Consider the following 15436-nt stretch of genomic DNA (forward strand, 5'->3'; position numbering starts at 1 on the left):
TCTTATCATCGGCTCCCCATTTTATTGTACAATCTGTTGGAGCATGATCTGAGAGTGAAAAAGTTCCAATATTAGCATCCACTAAAGATGTCACTAGATTTTTTGGTATAAAGACATAGTCGATTCTTGTATATGAACCGTGTCTAGCTGCATAGAACGTGTAATCCCTCTCCTGTATATGAGTCATCCTCCAACTATCGATCAGTTGTAATTCTTGTAGGAGTTTTTTAGCCTTCCTTAGTTTAATATATGACAGATGAGAGACACCTTTCGAAGTGTCCTTTGTAGGATCCAGGGCTAGATTGAGGTCTCCCCCAATCACCAATATGCCCTCCCTATGTTGGTGGACCAGTTGTAGACATGATTCCAAGTAATTTATCTGATCGATGTTTGGTAGATAAATATTCACCAATGTGGTCTTCTGTTGGTTTAATATGCCTTTCACTATTAGCAGGCGTCCCACTTCATCTTTAATCACTTCGGATTCCTTCCACACTACTTGTTTAGATAGCAAAATAGATACCCCACATGATTTCGAATTTTGTGATGTGCTATGGTATCCTATTGGGAACCTGTGATTTTTCAATTTCGGGGTTTTTCCTCTCTTAAAATGGGTTTCCTGTATAAAGATAACCTGTGACTTCATTCTCTGTACTTCTGATAATAGTCGCATTCTTTTTTCGGGGATATTTAATCCTTTGACGTTATACGAGGTAAATGTTAATTTCGACATTTTATAACCTACCCCTAGAGTTAGCTATCACAGGGGGGGGGGAGGGGGGGGGAGCGTTGGCCAGCAGGCAAAAAAAAAGAAAAAAAAAAAAAAAAAAAAAAAAAAAAAAACCCTTCCTTCTCCGCAAAGATTGGCTTCTCGCGCGTCTGTGGTCTCCCGGTGTCCCTCAGAGACCGGGTCGCCACATAGCTCCGAATTCCTAAACATGTGGTGTCAGCCCTGCCTACCAAATTTCTGATGGATATAAACCTACATAAACCTCTCCTTACCCCTCCAACCTTCTCATCCCAACAATTCCTCCTTGCGCAGTCCAGGAATTTATAAGCTCACAAGATTTCTGACAAGACTAAAGCTGGCTATTAACCAGCTGGTTAATTGAAATATAAAAAATAAAATAAAATTCCTGCATCAATACAAGCCATGTTGATGATGCAGGCATCTCTCCCACTGTTCTATTGTATTCTGAAAGTAGGGGTCTCAAAGAAAGGGTAGCAGAAAAACACCATGTTTCCACCTCCATGTTTAAACGGTGGGGATGGTATTCTTGGGGTCATAGGCAACATGACCAACCTCCTCCAAACACAGTGAATAGAGTTAATGCCAAAGAGCTTGATTTTGGTTTCATCTAACTACAACACTGTCACCCAGTTCTCCTCTGAATCATTCAGATATTAGCAAACTTCAGATGGGCTGTTGAGCAGGGGGACCTTGTGGGCGCTGCAGGATTTCAGTCCTTCATGGCGTAGTCTGTTACCAATTGTTTTCTTCGGGCCATTGTAAAAAGACGGCCACAAGGTGGCTCTACAGGTTCGGAAGGCTGTCTTTTTAAGGCCTTGGCTCCTCCGGCCACTGGGCCGTTGTGCGTGCTTGGCAGCCGCGATGTCTGCCAGGCACCCGCGATCGCCCGTTACACAGCCAAGGATGCGGATCCATGTCCTGTCAGGGAGAGGAGACCGATGCTCCCTTGTACATAGGGGCACCGATTGGTCACCTCCCCCAGTCAGTCCCCTCCCCCCACAGTAAGAATCACTCCCAGGGAACACATTTAACCCCTTCCTCGCCCCTTAGTGTTAACCCCTTCCCTGCCTGTCGCATTTATATAGTAATCAGTGCATATTTATAGCACTGTTCGCTGTATAAATGTGAATGGTCCCAAAAATTTGTCAAAAGTGCCCGCCGTAATATCGCAGCGCTGACAAAAATAACCGCCATTACTAGTAAAAAAAAAAAAAAAGTCAGAATTCTATCCCCTATTTTGTAGCCGCTAGAACTTTTGTGCAAACCAATCACTATACGTATTGTGTTTTTTTCAAAAAATTGACGCTCTTTTTTTGTTTATAGCGCAAAAAAATAAAAACCGCAGAGGTGATCAAATACCACCAAAAGAAAGCTCAATTTGTGGGGAAAAAAAGGATGTCAATTTTGTTTTTGAGCCACGTCGCATGACCGCGCAATTTTAATTCAAATCGTGACAGTGCCGGAAGCTGAAATTTTGCCTGGGCAGGAAGGGGGTATATGTGCCCAGTAAGCAAGTGGTTAATGAGGAAATGAAGTCCCGGCAATAGTGGGTCAAAATCTTTAGAAAATGGATTGCAAGCAAACAGGTTTACAGATGAGCCAGATTTTTACTGCTGCCTTCCCTCTCAATCTTCCAACCATAATGTTTTAACATTCAAGACAACGCAATCTGGAAAACAGCATTTTTACATCATAATATTAAAAAAAATTTTTTTTATATAAAAACAAGATAATCAGATAATCATACCTATGTTATATATGCGTAGAATGTTAACAATGGTATGCATAACAAATGTTTTCTAGATAAAACAATGCTTGTCAAAGTGAAAACAAATACCTCACACACCTCATGACTTGGGAATGGATCTTCTAAATTGGTAAGATCATGCCCCTTTATGTGACTCTTCAGGCTGTACTGAGTGCTGAAAGTTTTTTCACATCCATCACTGGTATGAAACGGTCTTTCCCCTGTTACAACAAATGCTGCAATCATTATTTGCCTTCCCCACAGTATTACAGTGAAGGAATTGGGTGTAGCACTGACTTACCAGCAGTATGCTTTCTAGCATGTGTTTTCAGGTGATGGCTCGCTGCAAACGCTTTCCCGCAACCATCATGATCACACCTGATAAGAAGAATGACAAAACCCATTATACAATGACTGTACCACAAGATATCAACATGCACATACAACTCAACCTATATTAGTGCTAGTTCATGTCAGAGTTTCAAAAAAATGTGAGCCACATCCTACCTTAACCACTTAACGACCTGTCCATAGACAAAATACGTCTACAGGGCAGTTTGTTAACTCTGGGAGGGCGTACATTGACGTCCTCCCAGAATCGCACGCGGCAATGTCTGTGACCACCGGGTCCAGAGGACCCGGCGTTTCACGGTAAATCGCTGCTGATAGCGACAGTTTACCACGTGATCACTCCGTCCAATGACGGAGCGATCACATGTAAACAAACCGGCGTCATTTGATGACGCCGGTTCCTCCCTCCTCTCTCTGTACCGATCGGTACAGTGGGAGAGGAGAGAGCGGGTGTCGGCAGCACTGTGGGCTGGATCTGTGACTATTGCAGTCACAGATCCTGCTATCCCTGCAATACCCCCCGCGCAATACTCTGGGGGAAAAAAAAATGCGTTTTAGCCACTTCCTGCCCGTCGGCCGTCATATGACGGCCTTGACTTTGTGCAGGGATATCTGAATGATACCTATAGTATCATTCAGGTATCATTCAGATCTCATCTTTTTCAGCCGGCGATTCTCTACACCATAAGAACGATCATAGTGGCTGTTCCGCCTCTTGATCGTTCTTACGGGAGGCAAAATTTGACGTCCCCCCCCCCCCCCGTCAGTACTTCAGGTGTGATTCAGATATTGGCACCATAGCTCGTGGACGCTATAACTTTCACAAAGACCAAATAATATACACCAATTTGTACTTGTTTTTACCAAAGATATGTAGCAGTATACATTTTGGCCAAAATTTATGAAGAAAAATTACTAATTTTCTAAATTTTATAACCAAAACAAATAAAACTTATTTTTTTTTTACAGAATTTTCAGTCTTTTTTCTTTTATAGCGCAAAACATAAAAAACCCAACAGTGATTAAATACCACCAAAAGAAAGCTCCATTTGTGGAAAAAAAAAAAAGACAAAAATTTCATTTGGGTACAGTGTTGTATGACCAAGTACCATATTTATCGCCCTATTACGCACTCCGGCGTATAGCGCGCACCCCTAATATAGCCCTGAAATTCCTGAAAAAAAAATGTTTTATACTTAGTTTTGGTGTCTTGCAAGGGCGTCCATCGGCGGCCTTGTCCGGTCCGGCGTCCTTCTGCGGCCATCGTGGTGCCCGTGGTGTGCTCCCGCGCTGTCTCCGAGTCTAATCCCCGCTTCCTGCGCTGTGTTTGAACCACTCCGCCGACATATACCGAGCGCAGTACACTCGGGTATACTCTGACAGGCTCGGCTCCTCTCGCGTAAAGGACGCACAGGACGTGACCGCGAGCGGAGCCTGCCCGAGTATATCCGAGTGTACTGCGCTCGGTATGTCGGTGCAGTGGTTCAAACACAGCGTGGGAAGCGAGTATCGGCGTATATATCGCGCACCCACGATTTTGCCCTGAGTTTAAGGTCAAAAAAAGGCACGGTATACGCCGATAAATACGGTATTTGTCATTCAAAATGTGAGAGCACCGAAAGCTGAAAATTGGTCTGGTTATTAAGGGGGTTTAAGTGCCCAGTGGTCAAGTGGTTAACGGGGTTGTAAAGGTACAATTTTTTTTTCTTAAATAGCTTCCTTTACCTTAGTGCAGTCCTCCTTCACTTACCTCATCCTTCCATTTTGCTTTTAAATGTCCTTATTTCTTCTGAGAAATCCTCACTTCCTGTTCTTCTGTCTGTAACTACACACAGTAATGTGAGGCTTTCTCCCTGGTGTGGAGTGTCGTGCTCGCCCCCTCCCTTGGACTACAGGACAGTCAGGACGCTCACTAACACACAGCTCTTTTCTCTATCTGCAACATAGAGAGCGTCCTGACTCTCCCGTAGTCCAAGGGAGGGGGTGAGCACGACACTCCACACCAGGGAGAAAGCCTTGCATTACTGTGTGGAGTTACAGACAGAAGAACAGGAAGTGAGCATTTCTCAGAAGAAATAAGGACATTTAAAAGCAAAAAATCGAAGAAGGATGAGGTAAGTGAAGCAGAACTGCAAGCTAAAGGAAGCTATTTAGGGAAAAAAAAAAAAAATTGTACCTTTACAACCCCTTTAAGAAAAAAACAAACAAACACAAACCTAGGAATGTAAATCGTTTTGCAGTTTAAAAAAAAAAATTATGCATTTTCCTAAGGGGCCTGTACAGCATTGCATCCTTGATCAGCAGTTGCCTGAGGGTACTTGTAGGCATCGATTCCACGAAAACTGAATGAATGACGTGGCCATGTGGGCTGCGCAGTTTTGAAATAGTGATGGTGACAGCGGGTGCGGGGAGAAGATCCCCACCCTGCTGTCGGGAAAGGGAGGGGGGGTGGCAGGGGGAGAGCTGCAGATGCTGAAAGCTTTAAAATACACACGGCAATGGCACAACATATAATTACACACCACACTCTAGACCAGTCTTTCTCTTACATGAAGGAATGCCTGCAATAAAGGCCACTGCAAAAATGAAAAAGAACCCAAGAACAGTAAAAATCAGTCTGTATATGTAGTAAAGCATGCGTGTTACGTTCACTGTGGAGCCTAAGGGGTTAATCCAGCGCATTGTGTATAAATGCAGTTTGATCCTGTCTTCTCTGATCCTCCCCTTCTTTTACTGTCTCCAATCCATCTCCTGATAGAACAGAGCCATGGGCACACCCTGCCCATGCTCAGTTTGGTGTGTATTGCTAGTAGGGCTGCGCATCTTCACTCGTCTCACGATTCGATGCGATTACGATTATCAAGTCCACGATTCGATTCGATTCGATTCGGCGATGCATCACGATTACCGACGAGCTCTCACTTCCGCTTGGGCCGCCTAGGTGGCCCTTCCTCCCCGCAATCTTCTGAGACACATCACAGGTTCCAGAAGATTGTCCAGCTATGCAGGACAGCGCAGTGAGACATGTGCACCTGGCTGTGAAGCTGCAAGCTGTCACAGCCGGATGCCCACAGAAGTATTGCCAGCGCCGTGGACAGAATGGAGTGTTCGGGTGGCAACATCGCTGGATTGTGGGACAGGTGAGTGTCTTTTTATTAAAAGTCAGAAGATACTTTTTTTTGTAGCTGCTGACTTTTAATGTTTTTTTTTACTGAACTCTGCTTTTAAATAAAAATAACCTCACTCCCTTAAAGTGGAGTTCCACCCAAAAGTGGAACTTCTCCTTTAAGCACTCCTCGCCCCCTGACATGCCATATTTGGCATATCATTTTTTTTGGGGGGGGGGGTCCTCTTTTTAGTGGGACTTCCTGTCCTGGCTGCCTAGGTGACTCCTTCTGTCGCCCTAGGTGGCCCCTCCATGCCAGCGATCTTCTGGGACACAGGTCCCAGAAGTTTGGCTGGCCAATGGCAGATCACAGTGCGCGCCTGGCCATGAAGCCGTAAGCTATCATGGCCGGGTGCCCACAGTAGATATGATGGCATTGAGGAGAGGAGCGGGGAAAGGTATGGGGCTCTGTGCGGTCGCATCGCTGGACCGTGGGACAAGTAAGTGTCGGTTTAATAAAAGTCACCAGCTACACTTTTGGTAGCTGCTGACTTTTACTAAACTAAAAAGCAGTGGAACTCCACTATAAAAAGTGATTAGTGCACTACAGGGTACAGGAATATACAAATGTGGCTGCTGGGAGGTCTGGAGGGATTATAATTCACAGCAAGTTCCCTGTACTGTCTGTGTTGAAATTTGAATGTGAAAAAAAGGGGAGGTACAGCGCAAAAAACTAATGTAAAAATTGAAAACCTGCACATGAGGCGCAGGTTGATATGTTGGTGGTAATGAATTGATGACACTAGAAAAAACAAATATATATAATCAATGGTTATTGGATGTAACATATGAAGGATAAACCCAATAATTATGACATATAGCTGGGAAATCTTCAGATAGTGCAAGAAAAAATTCTCTCAACAATACGTGCCAAAAGATGAAATCAATCAAAGAAATCCAAATAAATATGGTGACGTATGAGTGGGTGAAAAAAATCCACAAATAATGATCAAGTGAAAAGCTGTTGAATTATGTTGCCAGTATATAATCAATGGTATAATCATATATATAATCAATAGTTATTGGATGTAACATATGAAAGATAAACCCATAATTCAACAGCTTTTCACTTGATCATTATTTGTGGATTTTTTTCACCCACTCATACGTCACCATATTTATTTGGATTTCTTTGATTGATTTCATCTTTTGGCACGTATTGTTGAGAGAATTTTTTCTTGCACTATCTGAAGATTTCCCAGCTATATGTCATAATTATTGGGTTTATCCTTCATATGTTACATCCAATAACCATTGATTATATATATTTGTTTTTTCTAGTGTCATCAATTCATTACCACTAACATATCAACCTGCGCCTCATGTGCAGGTTTTCAATTTTTACATTAGTTTTTTGCGCTGTACCTCCCCTTTTTTTCACTTAGCTTTAAATTTGTATCTATAATTTTTGGTACCTGGCAGCACTTTTTCTGTATTCTGCGCAGTGTTTTTTTCTACTAGAAAAAGTTTTTCCTGTGTTGAAATTTCCCTGACTTCCCAAGTTCGCACATTCCAGCACACTAGGAGTTAACACAATGGAATGTGCAAACTTAGGACACCAGAGAAATGTCAACATAGAGCACATGGAGGAGGAGAAAGAATACTGCTGTAATTAAGAATCCCCTATTTGCAATACATGCCGTTCTAAACCATTTAATGGCCACTGCTGCATGTGCTGTTTAAAATATATACAGTCAGCTTCTCATACCTTCGTTTCTGTGTGTATGCTGATCTCTGTATTTCCGCACATGTGACTCTGTCCTGTCTGGCCCGCCTCTCACCACTCGTTCTCCTCTTTCCCGACTTCAGTGGGAGTTCTCAGCCCCGCCCACCGACTGTACTATAGCTATCAGATGAGAAGAGAGGCGGGCGGGGCTGAGACGTAGGAGGTGAGAGGCGGGCCGGAGCTAACATGAGAGGATTCCGGAATATACAGACAGCAATATAAGTATGAAACACTGTGTATTTTAAAAAGTACATGCAGCAGTGGCCATATAGTGTATTATAGCGGCATTTAATGCAAAATGGGTATTTTATTAGACGCGCTCGGAGCGATCTCCCGGGAGGGGCGGGGCAAGTCGGGATGACGTCACCCGACATCGATTATTGGGGCCACATGCATCGATGCCGAATCGGGGGCCCCCGAATCGCGATGCATCGATGCATCGATTATATTCAACACCCCTAATTGCTAGAGGGTATTTTTTTTCTTGGGAGGGTGCATGTGATCGACAGGTCCAATAAGCACTGTCCAGACAAAGGGTCAGGTGTCCTGCAGCCTCATAGGACAGTCAGAATGAAAATTCCTCCTACAAGCTTAAACCAGACACTGATAGAAGCCACAAGACTTCTATTATACTGCTGACGAGAAAAGTTTAGCAGTTTGTATTTACTAAAATAGCATTTCCATATTCTGTGTACGACCAGATATAGTGAATGCAGGGTCCTGGGTTTAGTAACAGTTATATGATTTTTAATAAATGCAAAACTGGGCATCGGCCAGAGAAAAACCCATATCGGTCGACCTCTAGTTTTAATATCTGTGGGCGTTCACCTGCAAATGAATCCTGTCATGAGAAAAATGTCAATCTCTTGCTTCAATGCTTTCCAAGTCTCTCTACCCGATTGATCACGCAGTAAGTGTACTCCTTATTTACATGGTTGTTACAGGTCAATGACTCGGAATCATTGAAGCCTGAGGGCAGTATGATGGCCAGGGAACTTGCACTTTTACAAAATCTACAATTGCAGCCCTGATAATGCTTTCTTGGCAGCGTTTCTTTAAGCCTGCCATGTTTTATATAGTAAAAACTCACCTGAAAGGTTTCTCTCTGGTGTGAGTCCGAATGTGTTTCCGTAAGTCACTGTGTGTTGTGAAGTATTTGCTGCAGCCCTCTGTCACACAATTAAATGTTTCTCCAGTATGAAGTCTTTTATGAGCCCTCAACCTGCAGAGAAAAAAACAATTTATCAGTTTTAAAACAGGCCCCGCTTTATACCCTTCCTATAAAAAAAAAAAAAACTAGGAGGAGCTCAGGAGGATTTTACCCCCTTAATGACCAGGCCATTTTTTGCTATGTGGCACTGAGCTCATTTAAAAACAATAATTACGCAGTTATGCAATGCTGTACCCAAACAAACAAACTTTATAGCATTTGTTTCACACAAATCAAGCTTACTTTGTGTGGTATTTAACCACTTAAGGACAGCCTCCTGCACATATACGTCAGCAGAATGGCACGGCTGAGCACAAGCAGGTACGTCCTCTAAGTGCCCAGCCGTGGGTCACAGGTGCGCCCGCGACCCGGTCCGAAGCTCCGTGACCGCGAGACCCGATCGCCGCTGGAGTCACGCGATCGGTCCCCGGAGCTGAACAGGGAGAGCTGTGTGTAAACACAGCTTCCCCGTTCTTCACTGTTGCGCCGTCAGCGATCGTGTGTTCCCCTTTTATAGGGAACCACAATCAATGACGTCACACCTACAGCCACACCCCCCCTACAGTTAGAAACACATATTAGGTCATACATAATCCCTTCAGCGCCCCCTTGTGGTTAACTCCCAAACTGCAATTGTCATTTTCCCAGTAAACAATACATTTTAAATGCATTTTTTGCTGTAAAAAATTACAATAGTCCCAAAAATGTGTCAAAATTGTCCGAAGTGTCTGCCATAATGTCGCAGTCATGGAGAAAAATCGCTGATCGCCGCCATTAGTAATAAAAAAAAAAAAAAAGAAGAATTTATAAAAATGCAATAAAACTATCCCCTATTTTGTAAACGCTATAAATTTTGCGCAAACCGACCGATAAACGCTTATTGCGATTTTTTTTTACCAAAAATAGGTAGAAGAATACGTATCGGCCTAAACTGAGGAAAAAAATATGTTTTTATATATTTTTGGGGGATATTTATTATAGCAAAAAGTTAAAAATATTGAATTTTTTTCAAAATTGGCGCTCTATTTTTGTTTATAGCGCAAAAAAAAAAAAAAAAAAACGCAGAGGTGATCAAATACCACCAAAAGAAAGCTCTATTTGTGGGGGGGAAAAAAAAGGACGCCAATTTTGTTTGGGAGCCACGTCGCACGACCGCGCAATCGTCAGTTAAAGCGACGCAGTGCCGAATCGCAAAAACTGTCCGGGTCCTTTAGCTGCCTAAAGGTCCGGGTTTTAAGTGGTTAATCAGCACTTTTTATAAAAAGAAAAAAAAAATTGCGATATAAACTAAATAGGACCAAAACCTTTAAAAATTATAATATTTTTTACGTTCTGCTATAAAAAAAAAAAAAAAAAAAAAAAAAAATTCAAAAATAAATAAAATAAACAAATCAAATTTCTTCATAAATTTAGGTCATTATGTATTCTGTTCCATGTCTTTGGTTTAAAAAAAATAAAAATAAAATCCCAATAAGTGTATATTGATTGGTTTGTGTGAAAGTTATAGCGCCTACAAACTATGGTGTATACATACTAGAATTTATTTTTATTTTAATACTTCATGGGACTGCAATAGTGTGGGGGTCAATCTGAAACTGATGCTGGAGGGAAGCGACTAACTGCCACTAACAATCATCAGTGACATCAATAGTGATCAGTGCCAATACTATACACGGTCACTGTACTGATGACACTGGCTGGGAAGGGGTTAACATCTAGTCAATCAATGGGTTAAAAGTGTGCCCAATGTGTGCTCATTTTTGCTACAGATCTGTTTCTCCTGCAGGCATGAGAAACTGACAGATCGCTCTCTTGGTACAGAGCTCTGTATTGTTTACCAACACAGAGCACTGGGCTGTGATTGTACACAGCCGATCAGCAGGTCCCGGCCAATGATTCATTGTCTGGCATGCTGCTGCGTACAATCACAGAAGGAGGCGCGTATGCACGCTCCCTAAACCCGGAAGTATGGGTTCGTCCCTTTGCTTACAGCCTCTGCTCGCCCACGTCACAGTCCCAGCATGCTCCGTGTGGTACCGGAGCATGATGGGACTGTGACGTCATAAGAGGCCTATATAAATCGGTGCAAGCCGCGCACACGCCATTCCAGCGGGAGGAACGACGTGTCAACATCGAAGAAGAAGCAGACGGCAACAGAAGCCCCGTCACCCCCGCCGAACACGTCGGAGGATGCCCGGAAGGGGGGGCCGCTGTAAAAGAGCTAAAGAAGAAAGCGCCCCCCCCCCCAAGCGGAACAGAACCAGACGGCGGCAAGGACCTGCACATCCCCCCCCCGCCAAACCCGTCGGAGGAAGCCCGGAAGGGGGGCCGCTGTAAAAGAGCTACGATGTACCCCATACTCATTCACCTAGGGTGGGGGGCCGGCATCTGGGGGCCCCCTTATTAAAGGTTGCTCCCAGATTCCGATAAGCTCCCTTCCCGCAGACCCCCGACAACCAACGGCCAGGGTTGTCGGGAAGAGGCCCTGTCCTCATCAACATGGGGACAGGGTGCTTTGGGGTGGGGGGGCCACAGGGCGCCCCCTGCCCCAAAGCACATACCCCCCATGTTGAGGGCATGCGGCCTGGCACGGTTAAGGAGGGGGGGGCACTCGCTTGTCCACACCCTTTTCCTGACCGGCCGGGCTGCTGCTCGGATACGGGTCTGGTATGGATTTTGGGGGGACCCCCACGCCGGTTTTTCGGCGCAGAGGGTGTCTCCTTAAAATCCATAGCAGACCCAAGGGCCTGGTATGCTCCTGTAGGGGGAACCCATGCCGTTTTTTTAGTTGAAATTTGGCGTGGAGTTCCCCCTCAAGATTCATACCAAACGCAGCTGACACAGTGCACTGCGGTTACCTGCGGTTATGTGCCGATAGCTGTGGGATTTCGCAGCTGGACGCATCCAGTTCTATTTTTTCTATCCGCACAAAACCGCAGGGAAAAACACCGCAGGTAACATGTAACCATAGTGTGTGAATGATGTCATAGGTAAAATCCGCAGCTAAAAGCACCATTCTATCCGTCCGTCTGAAAGGGGCCTAACCCTTTTTCAACCATATCCAAAACTAAAAAGTAAAAAAAAAAAAAAAAAAGCTTTTTACATACACTTGAACACTTTTACAAAAGAACTACATGTGAATTGCACAGCGATTGCGATTCATTTGCAGTTCCTAGGGTGAATGGGCCTTTAACCCACACATTCTTTTAGGCTTTGAGTGGAGTCAGCACTTGGTACATTAAAGCGGATCTCCACTCTAAAGTGAAGTCGCGCTGATCGGCACCCTCCCCCCCTCCGGTGTCACATTTGACACCTTTCAGGGGGGAGGGGGGTGCAGATACCTGTCTACAGACAGGTATCTGCACCCACTTCCGGCCCTACGATACGGGCAAAAGATGGGTTTTTTCCTTACTTCCCGTCCGTCCCCCGTTGTGTGCTGGGAACACTCAGCTCCCAGCACACAGCGGGAGCCAATCTGCGGGAGCAGCGCAACTCGCGCATGCGCCGTAGGGAACCGGGCAGTGAAGTCGGAGCGCTTCACTTCCTGGTTCCCTCACCGTGGATGGAGGGGGGAGAAGCAGGGTGACGAGCGATCGCTCGTCATCTGCTGCGGACAGCGCTGGACTCCAGGACAGGTAAGTGTCCTTATATTAAAAGTCAGCAGCTGCAGTATTTGTAGCTGCTGGCTTTTAATATATTTTTTTAGTGGCACATCCGCTTTAAAAAGAAAATGGTTTAGGCCAAAGACAGACACCACAAAAATGAGCTTTATAAACTGCACACACTCCTTACCACTACTTTCCTTCACAGTAGTTCTGCAGCTTCTCTTATGTCACAAATGACTAGCTGTTTATTCTGCTTCTCATAAAGGGGGTAGCTGTAGCACAGCCAAGAATAATAATCTTGGTACAGGATGATACAGAACATCAGCACGGATATAGGCACACAGAACATCACTGAATACGACTATGGCCCTGGGGGACATGGAAACCCATGACAGGGAGGGAACTATGGCATAACGAGAAGGCTTAGCTGGTCAATAAACAGAATATTTTGCTTATTTTCACACGCACACACACACAGTATGTATATATATATATTAGGGCTGTGGAAATCAAATATTAATTCCTCGATTATTCGTCAATTTTTTTGATCTTTCAAAATTCTTTTGATCGGTACTCGCCTCTCCGCCAGCTTCTGGGTCTTCAGTCAGAGATCCGGTGACGTCACGGACACCGGCATGGCTTGCAGTGTCCATCTGAAGGGCTCCTTTGCTGTGCCTTCATATCTGCATGCCGGCGGGACCTTACTATCTGCCACACTGGGGCGGGAGGTGCAAAGGCAGTAAAGCGCCACTATTTTTAGCGGCGCTTTACTGCTGTCGGTTTTTGCGGCAGTATGTGGCCGATATCAGTGTGGTTTTACCCCCCCCCCCACTAGCGGACAAAAAAGGGTTAAAACCGCCGGCAATGCGCCTCTGCAGAGGCACATTGCCGGCGGTATAGCCGCGGTTTCCCATTGCTCTTAATGGGAAGGAGTGGTAAACACATCGCTTCTCCACCACTCCAAAAACGCGGCTAGCAGGACTTTTGGAGCGGTCCTGCTAGCGCACCGCTCCAGTGTGAAAGCCCTCTGACTTTTACACTGGAGAAACAGCAGCCGCTGTTTCAGGACGGTTTGCAGGCACTATTTTTAGCACAATAGCGCCTGCAAACCGCCCCAGTGTTAAAGGGGTCTTACACTTCCCTCTATCAACCTGGCATACTACAGCCATCTACTAGGAGTTGTGATAGTTCCCTTCACGGGACATCTACATGCCGACGGACTGAAGTTAACCCCTCCACATCTGGATTCAGCAGTGGTATCATTGTACACATTTTTATACCAGTATCATTACTTGGCTACATGTTTCTATGACTTCTTTTGCTACCGTTTGGTATTACTCGCACTATTTTTACATACAGCTTATGTAGCTACATCCATTTTATCTCCAGTGCAATATTTATTTTGTTACCTACTTGAAGACTATAAAAGTTTTAATGCTATTTCCAAGCGCTGCCTTTGTGTGTTTTTTGTATCCTGAGAGAGATATATATATTTATTATGACACACACACACACACACACACACACACACACAGTAAAACCTTGGTGTGAGTGGAACTTGGTTTGAGAGCGTTTGCAAGACAAGCTACATTTTTTAATAAAATTTGACTTGATATACAAGCGATGTCTTGATATAAGAGTAGCGTCATGTCACAACTGGGTATAAAAGAAGAGAGGCGCCTCCAAGTGTAGCAATAGGGTTACATTTATTGAAGGTACAACATTTAGCAACTTATTGCTACACGTCGAGGCGCCTCTCCTCTTTTATACTCTGCAGCTCATGCTGGATTTTTCTTCTAATCCCGGTGTGGAGGCTGCCATTTGTGGATGGAAATTTTATGGTTACACAACCAATCACATTGCTATTGGAAAAAAAGAAAAACTGCGCCAACTAATAAATACACAGCAAGCAAGGCCGGTATAAATATGACAGTGTGAACAAAGTCCAAATAAATGTTGAGTATTGAATGGACGTTTTTTTAGATAGTAGGAATCAGGACGAACAACACCCAGGTGCACTTGATATTCGTGGAAACCACCACCACATGGAAAGCAGCTTACCAGATTGCAGATAAAAACAGCAATGTATGATAATCCAACAGCGAATGAACCCAGGGTATTTCAAAGCCACAGTACAGTTGTCATCTAACCATGGAGACTCAGATCCGTATCATGCAGTCAATCCGTGGGTCATAAATGTAATTGAAAGAAACCGGACCATAGCGTAATAACGTTTAAAAAACAGGTTTAATCTAAAATAAGTATAAAATCTTACTCACAGACATCCCTGAATTGCAAGCATGTATACCAACAAATGCCGGCTGGCACAATAGGAGCCCTTTCTCCTTGCGTTGAACGCGGTGACGTCACTGAACGCTGTCCCACATCACATTTTTTTTATGTGGACTATAAATTGAAGGACTTATGAATGGTTGTGGAACAAATTACCTGAGTTTCCATTATTTCTTATGGGGAAATTTGCCGACATACATGTGATTTGGATTACAAACACATTTCTGGAACAATTTATGCTCACAAATCCAAGGTTTTATTGTATATATTCATACTAGAGCTGCACGATTAATCATTAAAAATATTTTCCCTCTCGATCTTAAAGCATTATCCAGATTCTATGCAGAGTTCTCTGCTCAGTCAGCTGTCAAAAAAACAAAAAAACAAAAAAAAAAAAACACAGGCTGTCTGCCAAGTTTCACAACATTCCTCAGCCCTGTACCAACTATAAACAATAACATTTTGTTCTTTAGATCAAAGTAATGAACTCGGGTCTGTAAATGAGGGAAGTTTAACCACTTTAGGCTCCATTCACATCTATGCGAAAAAACGCCCGACGCCGGACGCTTCTGCCGCTAGAGGGGAGAA

At 44.1% G+C, this 15436-nt stretch overlaps 1 protein-coding gene across 1 annotated transcript in view; it reads right to left on the reverse strand.

Moving 5' to 3' along the window:
* Positions 1–15436, reverse strand: part of MTF1 (metal regulatory transcription factor 1) — a 71048-nt gene that overhangs the window by 19982 nt on the left and 35630 nt on the right. Inside the window, exons 3-5 of the mRNA XM_040337205.1 lie at positions 8832–8963; positions 2800–2876; positions 2598–2719 (exon numbers count right to left, since the gene is read on the reverse strand). Coding sequence (XP_040193139.1) covers positions 2598–2719; positions 2800–2876; positions 8832–8963 — 331 coding nt within the window. The remainder of the gene's footprint in view (positions 1–2597; positions 2720–2799; positions 2877–8831; positions 8964–15436) is intronic.

Source organism: Rana temporaria, chromosome 2, assembly GCF_905171775.1.
Source record: "Rana temporaria chromosome 2, aRanTem1.1, whole genome shotgun sequence".
In the NCBI taxonomy this organism is placed as follows: Eukaryota; Metazoa; Chordata; class Amphibia; order Anura; family Ranidae; genus Rana; species Rana temporaria.